This window comes from Ixodes scapularis, unplaced genomic scaffold (genome assembly GCF_016920785.2).
Source record: "Ixodes scapularis isolate PalLabHiFi unplaced genomic scaffold, ASM1692078v2 PGA_scaffold9__187_contigs__length_104089568, whole genome shotgun sequence".
NCBI classification, from domain to species: domain Eukaryota; kingdom Metazoa; phylum Arthropoda; class Arachnida; order Ixodida; family Ixodidae; genus Ixodes; species Ixodes scapularis.
The window spans coordinates 86,323,681-86,344,116 of record NW_024609884.1 but is presented as its reverse complement, the minus strand read 5'-3'; the positions used below and the strand labels follow the sequence as shown (position 1 = coordinate 86,344,116).

Below are 20,436 nucleotides of genomic sequence, written 5' to 3'. Positions count from 1 at the left end.
AAACTGCACATGACGGAATAATGGCTGCTCATTTGGGCGTGCAAAAGACGAAGGACCGAATTTCAGAGGAATTTTTCTGGTCGGGCATCACCGCAGACGTGAAGAGATTTGTCGCATCTTGTGACATCTGCCAGAGAACAATCCCAACTTGGCAGAGTAACCCGTGTGCCGCTGGGGAAGGCGCCGCTCATTGAAACCCCATTCAAAAGAGTGGCCATAGACATCGTGGGCCCAATCCAGCCCCCTTCCAAGCACGGAAATCGGTATATCCTGACCCTAATGGATTACGCTACCCGATACCCGGAGGCCGTGGCGCTGCCGAGTGTGGAAACGGAGAGGGTCGCTGAGGCGCTAGTAGAAATGTTCTCTCGATTTGGCGTCCCGAACGAAGTCCTAAGCGACCGGGGCACCAATTTTACTTCTGATTTGATGAAGGAGGTTGCCCGACTTCTCTCCATACGCCAGCTGCATACAACGCCGTACCACCCTATGGCAAATGGGATGGTCGAGAAATTCAGTGGCACCCTGAAATTGATGTTAAAGAGAATGTGCGCCGAAAAACCGAGAGACTGGGACCGCTACCTGGCGCCGTTGCTCTTCGCGTACAGGGAGGTCCCCCAGGCAAGTTTGGGCTTCTCGCCCTTTGAGCTGTCGTAAGGCGGCATGTGAGGGGACCCCTGGCCATTTTGAAGGAGCTGTGGACGAACCACCACCTCGACGAGGAGGAGAAGACAACCTATCACCACGTCTTCGACCTCCGAAATCGGCTGGAAGAGACATGCAAGCTAGCGCACGAGGAGCTCGCAAAGGCCGGAGCACGCTACGCAAAAATGTACAACCGGAAAACTAAAGAAAGGTTCTTCCAACCAGGAAACAAAGTGCTGATTCTGCTGCCTACCGATAACAACAAGCTACTGCTTCAGTGGAAAGGGCCTTTCGAGGTCAAGGAGAAGAAGGGAGAGGCCGACTACATCATCGAGACAGCAGGGGGGAGAAAGATTTTTTTCATGCTAACATGCTGAAAAAATACGAAGAGCGGGAAAGCCAACCGGTGGAAAGGGTGTGCCAGGCGATCTGCGGCGTCACAGACTCGGACAGCGATGGAGCCATTCCTGTTCCAGCGTTTCGGCAATCAGAGGACGAGCGAGATGTAAGGCTTTCTGATTGTTTGGGGGTGGATCAGCAGAAACAGCTCCGAGATGTGATTTCAGAACACTCGTGCATTTTCTTCGACGTCCCGGGCATGACGGACTGGGCCGAGTGCCGGTTAGAGCTCACTACCGACACTCTGGTCCACGTGAGGCAGTATCCGCTTCCATTTGCGACGAGAGAAAACGTGGAGAGAGAGGTGCAGGAGATGGAGCGACTCGGAATAATTGAGAAATCTCAGTCGCCCTACAACGCTCCAGTCCTTTTGGTCAAGAAACCGGAAGGCACGAACCGCCTGTGCATTGATTTCCGGCGCCTGAACGACGTGTTGGTTGCCGATTCGGAGCCCATGCCCCGAGCTGACGCGGTCTTCGCTGCGGCTGGAGAGAAGAAATACTTCTCGAAAGTGGACTTCGTCAAAGGTTATTGGCAAATTCCATTGAGCGAAGAGTCCAAGCCCAAGACCGCATTTTCAACCACGTCGGGACTCTTCCAATTCCGCTTCATGCCATTCGGCATAAAGACAGCCCCCGCCGTATTTTCGAAACTGATGCACCGAGTTGTGGAGGGAATTCCGGGAGTGCAGCACTACTACGATGATGTCCTAGTTGCCAGTGCTACATGGGAGGAGCATCTCACTTCTCTGAGCCGGCTGTCTGCAAGAATCGAGACAGCCGGACTAACAGTGCGACCAGGTAAATGTGAATTTGGAAGGGAAAACATCGAGTTCTTGGGGCATCGCATTGGCGGCGGTGAACTGGCACCACTCGGGAAAACACTCGACAGGATCCAAGCGGCGCCAGCCCCGCGAACAAAGCGACAGGTACGAGCATTTCTCGGCTTGACTGGGTATTACCGCGCCTTCATTCCCGACTACGCCAAAATCAGCGAGCCACTCACCCAGCTCACGAAAAAGGGCGGCAACAACGTCGTTAGGTGGACGTCGGCCCATCAAGAAGCCTTCGAGGAGCTCAAACGCCGCGTCTCAAGCCCTCCAATACTGCGACTCACAGACTTCTCCAATCAGTTTGTGCTACGCACGGATGCCTCAGATACCAGCCTTGGAGCGGTACTAATGCAGCGGCATGACGGCACGCTCCACCCCGTCGCATATGCTAGCAGAAAGCTGCTCCCCAGGGAAGCAGCATACAGCACTATCGAGAGAGAGTGCTTAGCACTAGTTTGGGGGGTGCAAAAGTTCGCCACCTACCTATACGGCGTGCATTTCTTAGTGCAGACGGACCACCAACCGCTGAGCTACATCCAAAAAGCGAGGCAGCTAAACAGCCAAGTCCTGCGTTGGAGCTTGCTGCTCCAAGAGTATCAGTTTAGCGTCGAGCATATCAAGGGCAAGGAAAACATGGGAGCTGATTATCTCAGCAGGTTGTAGACTGGTCGCGTTTTATTTGCCTGCACTGTTTTGACATCTAGATATGTTATTACATGTGTACTTTGATTTCACTTGTGTGCTCGTCTAGGCAAGGGTTATGTGGTGCATTCTTATTAGTACACAGGCCTGCGCGCCGACTTCTGTGGGTCTAGAATATTATGTGATAATATTCCGAAAGTGGGGGGCCGTGTCACAGAAGTCTGTAATTTAATTTTATTACGTTATTTAAATATAACGCGTTTTCGTTTCCGTACACATATTTCTCCTTGTAGCCTGTATGTTTCTCCGTCGCTGGTTCGGTTGCTGCAAAGGCACGTGTACGTGCGCGTCGTTTTGTTCTGTTAGTTTCTTCCTAGTTAGCTCAACCTCTCGCGGTTCGCGAGCGGGGGTGTACGTGATTCATGTTTTGTGTCTTTCTTACTTTTTCCAACCTCAAAGTCACCCTCACTGCGCCCAAAGTCTTGAGCTCCATTTGTGTATTGGTAAACTTTTCTCGCCTGCAAGGTCACCCTTAGCAGGACAGAAGTTGTTGGCGTAGGGGCCTCCTGTTTTAGCTATGTCTTACTTTTTCTAACTTGAACATGGCGGCCATGCAGTGTCAAAGTTGCCGTGTCTACGTGGTCCTCCCTTTTTGTATGAACTACTTTGTGTGCTTTTGGTGTTGTGCTGCTTCGACTCCGACCCCGTGCGTGAACAAGCGTCCGCGAGTGCCTCGGCCGTGTGAGCGCCCGACGCCGTTAAAAAGAGGGCGACTGGACCCCAGCACCAGTCCGCTCTTCGGGGGGAAAGCCGCCGCCGCGTACTCCCGGGAACCCGAGCCGCCGCACCGCATCTCCGAGACCGACCACCCGCTGCCCCGGAAGGACCGCCGCTTCGGGGGCCACTCTACGTGTGTCGTCTCTGTGGATGGACTGCCGCCGTGCTCCCCGGTCAACTGTATGTTGCTTCAATTTTGAACGTTCCTTTCGACCGTCGCTAATTGGACTCTGACTTTTGTACACGCGTACTTAACTGGATGTGTAACGTACTTCACTGTGCTTAACTCGACACGTTTGTCGCTCGTAGCATCACTGTCTTGTAAAATGTACGTTCTGTTACTTTAAATTCCCTTTATATGTTCGTTTCGAACCTATAAACACTGTTTTGTTGTTGTTAACTTATAACACGCCTCCGACTCATTCTCTGCGTTTGCTTACCGGCTACGCCGGGCATCGAACGACCACCCCCTTATTGTCATGTCTCGGTGATGACCTTCCGTCGTCGCCGGGCTCGTGACAGTGAGAGAGGAGGAGGCAGCTCGGTGGGCAGAAACGGCCAAGTCCAAGTCGACGCTATGTATGTACCATCGATATAAGCACGAAATTTCGGCAGACTAGACTATACGACAACATCCTGGGCAGCCGGCTCCTCTTTGAGTCACGCGGAGGAGGGCTGCGAACGCAGGTGTATCGCCGTCGCTTCGACCAGACGGTGGAATCTGCAGCATGCCGTGTGTGTGGTCAGGCGGATGAGACAATTGAACACCTTGTATTGCCGTGCACCGGTCTGCGACCAGTTCAACCGGCGGAGTGTGAACAGGCAGCCCGGGAGCTCGCACTGGCAGAGGCACTCGGCTTTGGGTCTGCTTCCAGCTCAGTGGCAGACTCTGCGGGCGGGACTAACGGCAACAACAACGCCGACGCTACACCTATAACCAACGGAGGGTGGCGTGAGCGGGTGGAAGCCACGAAGCGAAGATTAGAGAACTGGTGGATGCTAGTTCACCAAAGGGGACAACCGAATTTCCACTGGCCAGGTCCCAAACTCTACGGGACCGCCCGATTCAAAAGGGAAGAGCCGCAAACCATCATCATCATCATCATCATCGCCGAACCGCGGTGAGTGGTGGGGGTACTGCTTCTGCAAGCAGCGTCTATGAGCAGTTCCGTAACTGAGTTCGATCTAGATGAGCATCGTACCGCGGCCACGGTGGAAGAAACACATTTCTTCCACCGTGGTACTGGCGTACGGTCGTGCATGACCTATTGTAATCCTGACCTGCCCACAGAATGCCTTCTTATGGAAGAAGCTGTCGCCGATGAAGCACCTCGCTTTGCAGTTGAGGGCGCTCAGCAAAGGATTTTCGCAGAGTTTGGCGATAGATTTGTTTGAATAGGCGAGCCTCTCGGAGCCAGCCACAGGCCTCGAAACAGCTTCTAGCGGTTGTCGTGAGCTCTAAATATGTGACACGACTAATTTAAGCCGTTCTATCGTCGCTAGAGTGAAAAGGTACAACTCTCGGTGACTGAAAACTTGGCGCATGTGAGGTTTTCGTCACACACATATTCAAGGGTGGAATAACGAACGTGTGCTCCAAACCAGGGCCGACTTCCTAGAAACAGTAGACAGTTTTAGTGGACCGTACGCTGTAGCTTTGCGTACGCAAGGAGATTGCGGGTCGTGAGTGCGCATGCGCAGAACGCAATAGAAGGGCTAGCGTATTGCGTACGCACGCGACGCTGGGGATTTTGCGTTGCTGGGTAGCGGGCCTTGCGATCGCTCTCGAGAGATCTCGGACCCAACGACAGCGCCAGTTTCAAGATGGCGGTTGCTTCGACTGGCGCAGCAAGGGCGACGTGGTGTTTTCGAAGTTCTGTGTTACGTGAAACTGCGTGGTGTTCAGCTCGGCGATTCCTTCTGGGACCTACCGCGGTCGAATCAGGTTGCCCTGCAGCTGAAGGAGCGCACAGTGGAAATGCTCGCCGCTCGCAGTGTGCGTCGATGCTGCGATCTGCTCAACGCGAAGCCTATTCCCACAGTTCATTGCCGACGGACGAACGACTTTAAAAGAAATCGCCGAAGTTCCCACTATGCACGTGGGTCATGAATTTCATTCCGCGATAGCATTGATAAAAGATGCCGTTTCCACGGGACGACTGACAGAGGCTCCGTCATCGAATTTGGCTGCGCACTCGTACTCGTAGCCTCTGTACCCCGCAGAAAAGCGCGCTTGACGAGGCAGCTGTGGCTTGGTTTAATCGGAAATAAAATGATCGGACACTTTTTCTTTTTCAATATTTCTTTCCAGGAGCGGTGGCGCTATAAGCACGCGGAATTCTACGGCTCTAGCAAATTTAACCAAGATCATGCGCGGTGTTCACTCGAAAACGTAACGCACAACTAAATTCGGTCCGAGCAGGTTTAGCGTACGCTATACTATTGCGTATTGCGTACGTAAGATCCAGCAACGCTATACTAAAGGGAGTTTTAGTAGATCGTTTTCAAAGGCACGCTACCGCTGCGGGCGCGCGCTTCAGAGCATGCATCGAAGTGGCAGCACGAGCTCCCGCTACAAATAGCGTGGCCTGAAAACACGATCTACTAAAACTCTCTAGTACTCAAGGCCCGTTCACACAGACCCGTTTTCTTACGTTATGTTACGAAAGCTCACCGGGAACTCTCTGCTTCGTATTAAGCGTGGCTACTAATTCAAGGAGGTAGCCTGGCCCGTAACATTCGAGACACGAATGTTTCGGTGACTTAGAAGTATCATGAGAAAAGTTGAACCGAGCTCAACTCCTTACGTTACGTTAAGACTGGGGTGCCTCAATGCCCTTCTGTTTGGGGTGATGCCACCCTTTGTAGTACCCGATGCCGACAGCACGCGCTCACGGGGAAAATACAAAGAAATCGGCGAAAACAAAATGTCGCCATAGCACAGTCAGCGCCACAGACGCGTGCAGGGACACGCTCTTTCACGCGCTTCTGAACAAAGAATAAATGTAAAAGTGGGAACAAAATGGCCAGATGTCTCCACCCTAAGCAAAGCGCACATGAAGGCACCCTAGTTACGACGAGCCTTGTGTCCTTGGCTGCCACGCTAACTCACCGTCCTAGCTCGTCGTCACCGAAACATTCGAGTTTAGAATGTCGCGTGCCAGACTATCTCCTTGAATTGTAGCCACGCTTTATACGAAGCACAGATTTTCCAGTGACATTTCGTAACGTTACGTAAGAAAATGGGTCTGCGTTAACGAGCCTTCAAGGGGCACTGACACCCCAAAGGTCGTATTTATTTTTATTGTCTAAAACGATGCAAGTTGCAGTCATAGACACGCAAAAAAAAACCGCATCGCGAAAAAAAAAAATTTTCCCGCGCGCGCGCGCGCCTTTTTATTTTTGGCGTTTGATTTTCCCGCCTCTCGCCTCCTCGCTTCTTTTGATCGGTGACGTCAAAAATCAGGAAATTTAGAAGCTTTGTAGGCGACATCTCTATAAAATTTAATAACGGCAATCGTAAAACATGTTTTTTAACGCAATTGCGAACGCACTACGGCCCTTCTTTTTGAAATACCAAAAATCGGGAGTTCGTTGTGGTGCCGTCTCCTGGATTTGTATCCTCCAACGGAAAACAGGCGACACCGCTCAAAACCGGTCCGCCGTAACGCCGCCGCTCACTCCTTTCCTCCTCGCTTTGGGTCGCCATGGCAACAGCACGGAGTGGTGAAAGAAAGTCGACTCTCAGGTCTCCGCGATTTTTGACGTCAAGGCACCGGCGCCGATCGCGCGGGAACTTCGAATTCGGCATTTGGAAATTGTTTTTTTACTTCACAAATACTGAATTCCCAAATTTCAAATTTTGAGGGTAATGTCCCGGCATCGTTTTCAATCGTTTCGGATAATAAAAAAAAATATGATTTTGATGTGTCAGTGCCCCTTTCAGCTGAGACTGGGGGAAGGAAAGCACTGTCAAAGCCAGCGCACGAGCCGTGCGGGACCGCCACAACCCGAGCCGAGCAAACCGCGTCTCAAGACGCTCGCGCACCCCACCCTTTGCACTGTTTTCATCATCATCATCATCATCACCATATTATTATTAATAATAATAATAATAATATCTTTATTTTGCTCTGGAGAGCGGCGGCACCACGGAAAGGCAACAGCTCGTACCATAAAGGCCCGCGGTGCCGCGTCTAAGGAACATGATAATGCGATGAGTATATACATGCAAGATGACGACGATATGGGTTGTTGTTATTGCGGAGGATGTCGGTCCAATTTGAAGATGTCCACATTTTGTTGAGGCGGTTCAGCAGCGGGCGAAGGGAATCTGTAGCCTGCCATTCGATCGGTGCACGGTTGGACAAAAGAGCCTCAGGCTCCAAGCATCAGGCTCCAAGGGGGTAACCCAGTCAAAGCGTAAAGCTGCCGCCTCCGAGGTACCGAGACCAAGGGCTTAGATTGAGGCACCGCCGACGCCCGGTGTGGCACCCTCTAAACGTCAACACAGAGGTTCGGGCATCCTCTAAACGTCGTCGTCGTCGTCGTCGTCGTCGTGCTGCTGCGAGATTGAACGCTTCTATTTCACGCTTTTGCCTGTACGACACCCCCCCCCCCCCCCCCCCCCCCCTTAAATGTCGTTTCCAATATCCTGACGTCGCCGTTTGCTGATTGGTCGACGCGTTGTCACATATTTAGTTTACGCTCTAACCGCGGGGGGAACATTTGGCGCTGGCGGCGGCCTTTGCTCCGCCTATTGGCCAAACTCTCCCAATATACGGCTCTGTTTTTTCTTAAAGGAGCTGTGCAACGATATTCAATTGGAATGTTTTTCTCTCTACACTAGCTTACTGGCACACCTCGGACTCAAGGATACTCACACGCAACACCATTGGCCAAGAAACTCCTTTGTTGTGGTGTAATTTCAAGGACAAAAGCGATCATTTTCATTCAATCTCTCCTTTGCAAAATTTGATGACGTAACTCGGGGATCGCAGTACACCCAAGTGACGGTATTTGAATGCGGTTCACAGATTGGACCCGAGCGTTGCGTGGGCACTCGACTTGGGCTCGTGACAATTGCTAGCTCGAGAAGCATTCGGGTTGTGACCCGTGTCCAATCGCTGCAACGACGACAACAGCCGAGCCATAACAATGTCTGGAACTCAGCGCGTGTCCTGCGCTTTGCCAACCCCTGCGCGTGGCTATGATCAACACTGGCGGCATATAATCGGCTCCAGATCACGTGGCCGCTTGTTCTGGCTGCGAGTTGAGGGGGTGAACGCCGCTCGTTTTTCTTAAATTTTTTTCTGGGACTTCTATTGCGTGGGGTGAAAAACGAACGCGTGTTTCATAGGTCATTAACGTTAGGGATCCGATTTAAGCGGTATTTGTGCACAGTACAAAAATTGTTGCATCGCTCCTTTAAAGCCCTTCATGTTTTAAAGTAGCGCAAGGTGCGTCGCTGCACGAGGCACGTGCAACGAGCAGCCCTTGGAAATAACATGGCGGCACATAACGTTGGGCGGCACAGCGCACTTACAGAACAGTGAACTAGAATATTCTATTCTATATTATTCTATTCTATATTATTCTATTCTATATTCTAGTTCACTGTAGCGCAGCACTGAGATAGATTTCAGACGCCATGTTCTTCCCAGAAGTGGGGCGCGGCGCGTGTCTCGAGCATCAACAACAGTGATGGCGGTACTTTTCCCAGGATAGAGGGGCTTTAGCTTTTCTGTCCGATTTAAAGGGGAGAGATGCAAGTTCATCTGCGACGGGGGATCGGTTGCCGAGCCCATAAGTCTGCTAAACAAGCGACCATAAAATCCTAGCCAAGATTCTGGCCAAGCGGCTGGAGTGGGATCTACGGGACGTCGTCGGACAGCACCAGGCCTACGGCATCAAGGGAGGGACCATCAGCACCAACCTGCACGCGATGCGAATCGTGTGCGAGGCAGCGCAGGTGTCGAAGCGTCCAGTGGCAGTGCTTCAGGTAGATCTGAGCAAAGCCTTCGACCGGGTTCGCCGTTCGTTCCTCTTCCGGCTCATGGAGGAGTGTCAGATCAGGGCGCGACTGCTACGGTATGTGCAGCTGTGCTACTGTGACATCACGACGCGGCTCCTGGTCAACGGCAACAGGACGGCTCCCATCGCAGTTACCCGATCCGTGCGACAAGGCTGCCCGATGTCGCCCATCCTGTTCGCATTGTACCTGGAACCGTTGTGACGGGCCATTATCAATGACGCGAGCATTCATGGGCTGTCACGGTGTTGTGCTCGTCAAGGTCGCAAGTGCGCGCTGTAACCAAACACATCGCAGACTTTTGCAGTGTCTCGGGTGCGGCGATGAACACAGACAAATCTGTCGGAGCCTGGCTTGGAGACTAGGACTTGAAACTGGAGCAGTTCCTCGGTGTCAACTGGACGACGAACGTTTCAAACTATCTAGGGCTCAGCTTGAACGTAGGGCAACTGAGTGGCCGATCCGGTGGTTTGGACATTAATCGCCTCAGAAGCAAGGTGCTTGACTGGCATGCCAGCGAACTCTCTTTGTTCAATCGCGCATTCATTTGCAACTCAGTTTTTTTCCCGACCGGTTGGTACGCGGCACAAGTGTTGCCGTGCTCCCAAAGTGACGTGGCGAAGGTTCATCGGTTTTTCGCAACGTTTATCTGGGACTCGTGTTTTGAACGTATGAGGCGTGACAACCTATTTGTAAGCCAGAAGAAAGGAGGGTTGGGTCTTGTAAACGTAGAACTTAAGCTGAATGTACAGCGTTTCTATATTTTTCCGCGATCAAGGCAATCCTCTCGTGATTTCTACGTTTAAAAAAGCTGGGAGGAAGCTTTTTGGGGCCGTGGCTCGAGGGAGACACTGGATACTTCCGAGCACGTGTTCTCAAAAGATAGCAGCGGCGAAGGAATTTTTCCGAGCCCGCTTTTCCGACGAGTACCTGCAGAAAGTTAAAAAGAAAACTCTTTACTGGGACACAGTTGATTTGCTCATACCGCCCCCACTCTATCGCAGCTTTCCGGGAAGTGCGGGTAAATCGGATTATTTCGTCGCTTACGTACATATACCTTGTCAGAACGGCATGCAGTCAAGAATTTTTTCTACGCTTCCATTTCGAAGTACTGCCGGCCAAGACGTGGCTGGTTAAAAAAGGTTTCTTTGAACCGTGGTCAACAAATTGTGCGTTGTGTACGTTTCCCGAAACACTTTAACATGTGTTTTTGTACTGCACGAATGAGGAGCTTTTTTGGGCAGAACTTCGAGCAGTGCTGCAGATAGATCTTTACGTAGAGTGGAAGAGCGCGAAGTTTCTGCTTTTCGGCGACAGTGCACGGAGTAGGGCGAGCTGCTGGCACTCCTCGGTCTATATGCGCTGTGGCGGTCGAGGACGGATCACTTGGAGGTCCGAGAGGGGTCCAAGCCTGCCTGCCAACACTGCTGCGACGGCTTTCTGTACGTGAGCAGCCTTCTTGAGGCGACGGAGCAACAAGGGCTTGAATGTTGGTCGCTATTTGGAACGTGTTTGCATAACCGCGCTCTGAAGGCTCAGTGGTAAATAAGAATCTCTGGGCCACTGCGCGAGTGGCTGCATGGGGTGCATGTGACGCTACAGAGAAATGATTGAGCGAGATACATTTTGAATTTGTGTAAATCGCAATCCTCGCCTGTCAAACAGTGCTAACATGATAGGTGAACCAATGTGATCATTTTAAAACTTTGTAAATAGACATACTTTTAATAAAAAAAATCTTTCCTGGAAAAAAAAACAAAGAAAAGAAAGGGGATCGGTGGCCGAGTGGGCTAGCGCACACTAGAGCCACTCTATATGGCAGCGTAGCTGCCAGAGTAGCGACACGACGCAAAATTATCTAGATGCACGACGTCAGAAGCGCCTATAGTGAACTCCATTTTGGGCCTGGGAGGTTTCTATGGTAACCGTACTGCTAGCGACACCGGGCGGCAACCTTTATCTAGTTGATATCTCTTTTCGTTCATTGAAAAGTGGTAAAAGACCTAAAAGACGCTTTGCATGGCAGTACGGCACGGGCCTCTAGAGGAGCGGTGCCTGATTCTTCTGTGAAATAAGACGATTTGCAGCGTGCACGGACAAGGCGAGTGGTTTTCCGCGCCGCCGGGATGGCGGCCGCTTCGTGGGACGAACGTACCGTCCTTGCACATTCGGACTTCGCTCCTACGGAACAAAATCCGACTATGTCGGCCATGACAGGACGATTGCCTTGGGACATGACTGCTGCTCTTACTAAGATATTGAGGAGGGCTAGTTGGATATGCATGATGTAAAAATTAAATAGCGCAAAGGTTAGACAAAGGACAGAACACGTAGACAGGACAAGCGCTTGTCCTGTCTACATGTTCTGTCCTTTGTCCTTTGTCTAACCTTTGCGCTATTTAATTTTTACAAAAGAATGCTGCTCGACTGCCCCATAGTAAGAGAATGTATGTTTAGCACCATACTTCAAGACCCAATCATTCATTCAAGATGAGATTATCTCACCGACTGGCGAGGAGCGACGTCAACGACGGTATCACCCTCATTTTGGGCGATGAACAGTCGACGGGGTTAAACCAGGAAGGACAGCACGGTGCTCTGCAGAGGATTGTTAACGTCATCAAAAGAGACGGACGCGGGATATGAGGTGTTCTTGCCGACAGGCCAAGTGGTCGTCCGGAAGTTTACCGGCATGCAAAATGTCAATATTTTTATCTGGTGTAGCACGCATACCCGTGCTAAAGGGGCCATGAAATGATTCTTTAACTTCTTCTTCCTTAGCTTTAATCCTCAACTCAAAAAAGAACAGTGGAATCACGCGGTCGTGACATGCTAGGGCACCGGTGCGATGACCCCAAGCTTCCACCGTGCTCTTTATGCACACCATAGAACTTTTCATTCGCAAGTGCACTCATGTGCACTCATTGGCCGCAAACGCGAATTCAAATATTCATCGACGAATTGATTGTTGACGAGCGAATACGTCCGAGTGACGCAGTTTTCGCGTCAAATGCGTGAGTTGGGGTCGGTTGACGTCATTTTGGCTTTTGTAGGCATTGCAAAGAGGATATTTAGATCCATACACACATGATGATAGCATCATAGCACAAGGACATTAATGAGTGCAAAACGGGCCCAGCTGCAGAAAATAAATATTACACTCGTAAAAAATAATTGTCTGTAACTTGTTAATTACAAAGACGAACACACCTCTGAGCATATAAATTTAATAGTATGTGTTGATGCATTCTTATAGAGCAGGTCATTTCATGTACGTCATTAGAGCAAACGCCAGCTTGTCACTTGAAAAAAAAACACCAAAAAACACTACGATCAAATGCAAGCTATTGCAACGAAAGGACGTTTATCAAAGTCTTCAGAATAGTCGATTCGTAAAATCGTCGATTAGTACAAAAGGTGAAAGGTCGCAGGCGCTTCCTCACTTAAAGTTGCTGTGATTATTCGGTGACCCAGGACTGAAACAACTTCCCCTAGGCCCTACACACGACGTATACCTTTCGCTTCGATACTCAGAAATTTCAACATTCAAAGGAAGCTAGAAAATGCGAAAATGTTATCCTAAAAGCTATATCGTAAGATCGTTGATTAGTACAAAACGTAAAGATCGCAGGAGCTTCCTCGCTAAAAGTTTGAGATTACGCCATTACCTGGGGCTGAAACAACTTCCCCAAGGTCCTACATGCGACGCATACAATTCGCATTGATTCTCAGACATTCCAACGTTCAAACAAGGCTAGGAGTATGCGAAAATTGCATGCAAAATGTATTATCGATCCTCGAACACATCCAGGAATAGGAGCACCGCAACGGCGATATGACTGATGCTGTCGCACAGGTGCTAATATCCAGAGTGATCTTGCACAGAAAAGGTATAAAGTCACATTCTTTCAGATCTTTACGTTATACCTGCGTCAGAGAGCACGAAGAAGTCCGAAATCGTCGGCAAGCAGCGGCACATTACGACTACCGCGCACCGAACAAACTCGTATCCACCAGCTCTGGGCGCTGCCATCTTACCGGTGACATCACGGCTCTTGCGAGGTCACGTGACGAGTAGTCACTCGGTTACTAAGGAAACCGAGCCAGCTCAGCTCGTTGCTATGGCACCGCGTGTGACCAATCACGGTGAGAGGCGGCACAGGGAAAAGCGTGGCGCTACTCTGGCAGCTACGCTGCCATATCGAGTGGCTCTAGCGCACACCAGCTCGGAGCACGTGGAGCGAAAGCTCGCGCTGCAGAACCCAGTGACTCGTCGCTACTTGAATGACTGACGCGCGGTATAAATATCCACAGAACCACAATTATTTTTTCATCTGCGACCCAAACTTGGTTCACAACCCGTCTGTCTAGCGCACGGTCCGCACGGCGCGCGGCTGGTGATATCTGATTATACTTCGTCTCACCCTACGATGGACTAAAGGCAGAAGCTACGGACCGCCAGATCCAATCACGAGCCGCTTACAAGTTGCGTGGTATTTCGCTGCGATGCGCGTATCGGCACCCGCGTCTCGAATCACTAAAGGTGTATCCACACGACGGACCAAATTGCTGTTTTGGTCCGCGGGCCGCGCATCACGTGATCTACGTCACCAGTTTTCGAGGTCCGCCGGTGGTCCGCGGCCCGCGCTTCTGAGACTGAGACCTAAGGCCGCTGCCGCAGCGGCCTTAGGTGCGCGCTGGCACACTCCTCTGTGTGCAGGTCAAGATTACAGTAGGTTGTGCGGTCGTGTATCAGTATCACTACTGCGTGACACACGTTAAAGACCGCAGGTTAGCGGTTGTACTGCACTGGCTAAATGGCTCATCTACAGCTGGGAGACAAGTCGCCCGTTGAGGCGGACTAAGTTCTATGCTGTATAAACAAACACACACACGCCAATTGTTTTTCGTAACTGAGCTAATTTAATAACGTTGCTGCGACCCCCCAGCTGCATCATTAAGTTTTACGAAGGAGAGATTAGGGCGTTTTAGAATAGCGCACGCTTAAGACGACATTTACCTTGGTTTGGAAAACTCAGTAAGGTGGCCTACGATCACCGGCAACTTGATGCTTGCGACGCGAAAACATTTTTCGGCGAAGGTACGGCGTGCGAAGGTCAATACACGAGACTCCTTTTGCCAAGGCGACACAAGCGGACACGACCGGTCGACCGCTCACGTCGCATTACTCTGGACCAAAAAAAACTTGTTCATTCTTAGGTTACAGCATTTGCTGTTCATATTGTCAGTTGGTGATTTTATGATGTAAGTACCTTGTATTATTATATCATTTCTTGAGTTCCCTTTAAATGTCTTTCTCGCCACTGCTATGTACCTGAGGGGGGCTGAGGAGCAGTCAAGCTGCTTGGACAGCTTTTTTTCCTCAGCACCCCACCATGTTTATACATGGTAAATAAAGCTATTCTTCTTCTTCTTCTAATTATTATTAAATAAAAATTGTGACTGTATGTTGGTGGCGTTGCAAGAGCGAGATGCTTGAACTTTTGTGTCGCGGCGGACAAACGCTATTCTAAAACTCTCTCGCGTAGCGTGCGCTAACGCAAGCGCTAAATTTAGCGCTAGCGTGCGCTACAATTGCGTACGCTATTCTGAAACTAACTATTGAAAAAAACGCTCGCTTTTGTCCTTGTATTTACACCGCAACAAAGGAGTTTCTTGGTCACTGGCGTTGCGTACGAGTATACTTGGTGCAAGGAAGCTTGTGTAAAGAGAAAACCATTACAAACGAATATCGTTGCACGGCTCCTTTAAGATATGAAACGCTAACCATTTTAAAGTTTACGTAATATATTCAAAACGCGTTGCATGCCAACAGCTGAGCCAAAATGAAAGAGAAAGGTATACTATAGAAATACTATGGAAGTACTTGTATCGAATAATGTGCCTATAATATTTTATACAAGAAAAACGTTTCATAATACGCCATCACAATATATATATATATATATATATATATATATATATATATATATATATATATATATATATATATATATATATATATATATATATATATATCGGGCAAAAGAATCCGTGCTCTGCGAGACACGCTCCAGGCTCGGGGTTCGGCAGTCCGTTGGCTGCCACCAGAAAGTAAAGGTGTGTTTTTCTGAGATCCGCCTCGTTGGTCCTTCTTGCGGGTGAGCAGTAGCACCGAACCCTACAAAACATACATACATATGTATATATATATATATTGTGACGAAGAAGACGGGCGACACTGGGGCAGTGTGCCTGACCATCACGTGTTTTGCTCTGGCTCCTGAGGGCCTTTGCGTTCAACTTTTCACCTGGTTTCCTAGGACGAGAGTCTGCACGAGTGCAACAACGCCACCCGAAGGCGGCATACCGCCGCAACCGACGACCGGTTGCGGTTAAGTGTTCGCAGCTAGGCTTAGCGGGGTTTGCGGAACCTCTACCAAACGTCATCCCCTGGATGGGAACCCCAGCGCCGCGGTCGGGGGACGTTTGTACCCATTTAGCCGGTGGGTGTCCGACGGTGGGCTTCGAACCGACCACCTTCCGTAGCCGAGGCGAACGCTCCGTGCCACTAGGCCACGGATACGGTAGGTGGTCGGTGGAAGGTTACGAAGATGAGCGGCCGGCAGCGAATGATATTGACACGTCCACTCAATGAGATAGAAAGAATTTTATGGAAGCCGGGCCGTGCGCGCGGAGCGTGGCACGTGATGGTCAGGCACAACACTGCCCCAGTGTCGCCCGTCTTCTTCGTCACAATATATATTGGCGACGTGCGCGACCGAAAGCGTCGCTGTGGTCGGCCTTCCACGATTGGCCCAAAAGCTGACTATGACGTCGGAAAGGGTATACCATCGCCGGAAATAAGAGGAATGAAAAAACTTCAATTTCTACGGTGTTGGCAGTGTTGCTTTGAGCGCGCAATGATTTCAGGCTTCCACCATGCTATTTACAAACAGCATCGAACTTGTTGTTCGCAAGGTAATGACGTCACAAGGGGGAACCATAGGAGGGCGCCACCAAAACATCTCGCCGCTAATATATATACAAGGTGTTTCTTTTTTTAAGCTTAACAGATTTTTTTTTTTCAAAAACCATGAAAGCTAGATCAATGCGGTCTGCGCAGGTGAGTTACACGGCCAGGGGGACATAATATAAGAGACTAATCGTAACAATCAGTCCGCTAATTCGTTAATGAACTTTTTAATTAATGGAAATAGACATATAGTTCCAATTAGAAACTTGCTAGCATCATCGAAAACCCCTAAATCAGTCATTTTCAGAAAGGCTTTGAGCGCGTGAGAAGCGCAGTAGTGCACTAAAGTCAGCACTCGTGGAGCACGTACAAAGCTAGCGTTTGCGATAAGGCGCCCGCGCAATTTTTCAGTCTCTTATCTAGCCCCAGCCTTGTACCTGCTCCACGAGCGGTAACTTTAATGCACTACTACGCTTCTCACGTGTTCAAAGTCCTTCTGAAAATTACTGATTTAGTGGTTTTCGATGACGCTGAGCAAGTTGATAATTGGAACTATATGACTATTCTCATTAATTAAAAAGTTCATTAACAAATTTTAACTAATTAGCCGACTGATCTTTACGATTACCCCCTATACTATGTCCCCCTGGCCGTATAACTCACCTGCGCAGACCGCATTAACCTAGCTTTCATGGTTTCTTTAAAAAAAAATTCAGTTAAGCCTAAAAAAAAAAAAAAAAAAAAAAAAAACGCCCGGTATATATACAGGGTGTTTCAGAGAACGCAGGCCAAATCGCTCCTGCGAAAACTACTCATCGCAACAAAAAAAAAAAAAAAAAAAAGGCTTGTGGCGTTTTGGTCCTGGGCCAGGGGCCCATTTAGGAAAATTATTAAAGTCCGGGATAATTAAGTTGTTAATTATTTTTGCGTAATTAACTTTTTAATATTGTGTTTAAGGGCATGGTTTCAATAAGAAAATTGCTCAGCATTACCGAAAAACACTAAATCAACAAATTGCAGAACGATAGAAGGCGCGCGAAGCATTTTACGGCTTTCTGAAAAACCGCACAAAATCGACGGGTTTTTAAGTTTCGGTTTGCTATCAGAGCGCATCTCGGCCCCGGCGGCACCGCGCCCCGTGGAGAGAGAGTGCAACCAACCTCTGCTGCGTCGCGCGATGACGGCGCAGCAGAGGTTGTTTCCTCAAATATATAAAAATGCCTTAAATAAATTAAAAGATACATTTCACGTGTGTTGAATACAGCTTCAGCGTAGCAGTTCACTAAAACTTCAAAGAGCGCCCAAAGTGTCAGCAAATCACTTGGGAGTCGGGACCATTCTGTCCGGGACCATTTTGACCGGGAGTATTTTGTCCGAGACCATTTTTTCCTACATCGGCTTTCACGGCTTCCGCCTTGTTTGTTTTGGAGGACCGTAGTTATACTTAAACAGAACAAGCTGAGCTATTTTAGCTAAATTTATACTTTACGTCATAATCTTCGAAATAATGTTTCATATTTTATAACAGGATCATATTATTATTTTTTTGGTGATCTTTGATTCTCCGAAGTTAAACGTTCGTCTATTACTCTCTCGCTTCAACGCCCAAAGAAGGAAAAAAAACGATAGAACAGAAAAACAGAGGGGAACCTCGGCGATTCTGCGTCGCCGCGTCAGATTCGAGTTGGCCGTGTGCGTGAACCCGAACGTTGGAGTGAAACATCGAACAAGAATCCAACGTTGCACGAATCTTTCGGGTTTGAGGCTCCGCCCTACGCCACAGCGCGAAAGACTCGTGTTTGTGACCAGGGTAGCACCTATAGTAGATATCAGCGCATCGCATACGTGTCAGTTCTAACTCCCGCTGTCGGGAGTCACAGTCTTCCAAGGATAATTTTATTTTGACCGTGCGTGAGAAAAAGGTACCTGTGGTAATTTGCACCTAACACGAAGGGAGGGGATAGTGTCAACCAATAGGGTAATTCAATGAAACTCGTGCCAGATGGTCAGCAACCTCATTTTCAGGAATGACAATGTGACCCAAATTAAATTTGTTCCTGTAATGTGCGTCGGCACAAGCCTACAAAAGTGCTTGCTTGAAGTAAAGGTGATTGTTAATTTCAGTCAGCGAGTTTCAAAGCGATTGAGCGTCGTTAGAATAAGGGCTGTAGTTGAAGGCACTTTTCTCAATGGGTGTATAGCCAGGAAAGCGCACAGGAAAGGCGCATCCAAAAGCTAGGGATGCAGGTGCCAACGCCTGATTTCCCGTTTGCTACTAACTCGTCGGTTGGGGTGACCGGAATGAGAGAGGTAAGCTGATCTTGCAGCATTTCTACTGACCTGCAGCGGTACAAAGCCCGCGCGCGGTCAGGCACGAGCGATGGCATTCCACGGACCACGGGCCTTGCGAAGCAACAGAAAATGGCGGACAAGAGCCCGGAGGCTTCAAAAGGTTTCGAGCTTTTTTACGTCGCCGCCGCATCCGCATGGCTCGGTTCGGTGGCCATGGGCACAAACCTGGGCTACTCGTCGCCAGCCATCCCGAGTTTGAAGCGCAATGATTCCAACTCGTTCACCCTGAGCGCCGGCGAGGAGACATGGTTCGGCTCCCTCCTAACACTGGGGGCGCTGACGGGCGGACTGGTGGCAGGCTTCTTGGTCGAGAGCCTGGGTCGTAAGCTGGCCATCATTTTCTCTTCTTTGGGTTTCGTCGTGGGCTGGCTGCTTATAGCGACGGCGGGCACTGTGCTCGTGCTCTGTTTGGGTCGCGTCATCACGGGATTTTTTACGGGCATAATTTCCCTGGCGGTGCCTGTGTACGTGTCCGAAATCAGTCGACCCGAAGTGCGCGGCTTGCTCGGCACCGGCATCCAGCTGTCGGTCACAATCGGCATTCTGGCGGTGTTCTTCTTCGGCAAGTACCTGAACTGGAGCTCACTGGCCATTCTATGCATGACGGTGCCCGCCGCCATGGCTGTGCTGATGATCTTCATGGCCGAGTCGCCGCGCTGGCTGCTCCAGAAGGACAAGCGCGACGAGGCGCTCAAGGCACTCCAATTTCTTTACGCCGGCTCGACCGACCATGAAGCGGAACGGAATGCCATCGAGGCGAATATCAAGATGAGCCCTAAGGAGAGCTTTCAAATGAAGGAGCTCCAGCAGCCGTTCATCTACAAGCCCATACTGATCAGCCTTTTCCTAATGTTCGCACAGCAGTTTTCCGGAATAAACGCTGTCATGTTCTACGCGGTGGCTATTTTCCAGTCAGCTGGCTCGACCATCCCTGCCGAAGATTGCATGATCATCATTGGTGTGGTCCAAGTGCTCGCCACGCTGGTGGCGACCATGATCATGGACAAAGGAGGCCGCCGTGTTTTGCTGCTCGTGTCTGCGAGCATGTTGGCTGTCAGTCTGGCCATCCTGGGCGGCTACCACTACGTGAAGGAGACAAACGGTGAAGGCGCCGTCTCCAGCATGGGCTGGTTGCCGCTCGTCTGCCTGTCGCTCTTCATCATCGGCTTCTCCTTCGGTATGGGCCCGATTCCCTGGCTCATGATGGGCGAGCTGATGCCCAGCCGCGTGCGAGGCTTCGCTACCAGTATCTGCACCTGTTTCAACTGGACGCTGGCGTTCGTGGTCACCAAGACTTTCAACGACATGCTCAATCTGCTCAGTACGTACGGTACCTACTGGTTCTTTTGCGGCTGCATGCTGCTTTCCTTCGTGGTCGTCGTGCTCTTTCTGCCGGAGACCAAGGGAAAGACCCTGGAGGAGATCGAACTTGCTTTCCGTGGCACCGAAGTGCCCAAGGCTGCCGGACAGGACGTCGAGGCCGTTGCCTTGATCCCTGTCCGGGGCTCCGCTGCAGCTGAAGCACCGCACGCACCTTCGCCTAGCGTGCCCGCCAGACGCTCGTCGCACCGGCCGTCGCTCCCGCAACAAATGGTCCAGCAGCCTAGTTCTGTAATGCCGGCGGACCACCAGACACAGCCTCCGATGCTGCCACAGTGGACGCCCCCAGCGCAAGCAGAACCAACGAAATCGTCGCAGATTGCGACTCCATCCTCTGCGCCCCAGGAAGCCGAGCCGCCGCCTGTTGAGGCGCTGGAGAAAGCCAAGGAAATGCCGCAGTAG

At 50.3% G+C, this 20,436-nt stretch overlaps 1 protein-coding gene across 1 annotated transcript; it reads left to right on the top strand.

The window, feature by feature from the left end:
* The first annotated feature begins 18,723 nt into the window (after positions 1-18,723).
* On the top strand, positions 18,724-20,436 carry LOC8035055 (facilitated trehalose transporter Tret1-like). The gene has a single exon (XM_002410977.4). The coding sequence runs from the start codon at positions 18,724-18,726 to the stop codon at positions 20,434-20,436; it is 1,713 nt and encodes a 570-aa protein (XP_002411022.4).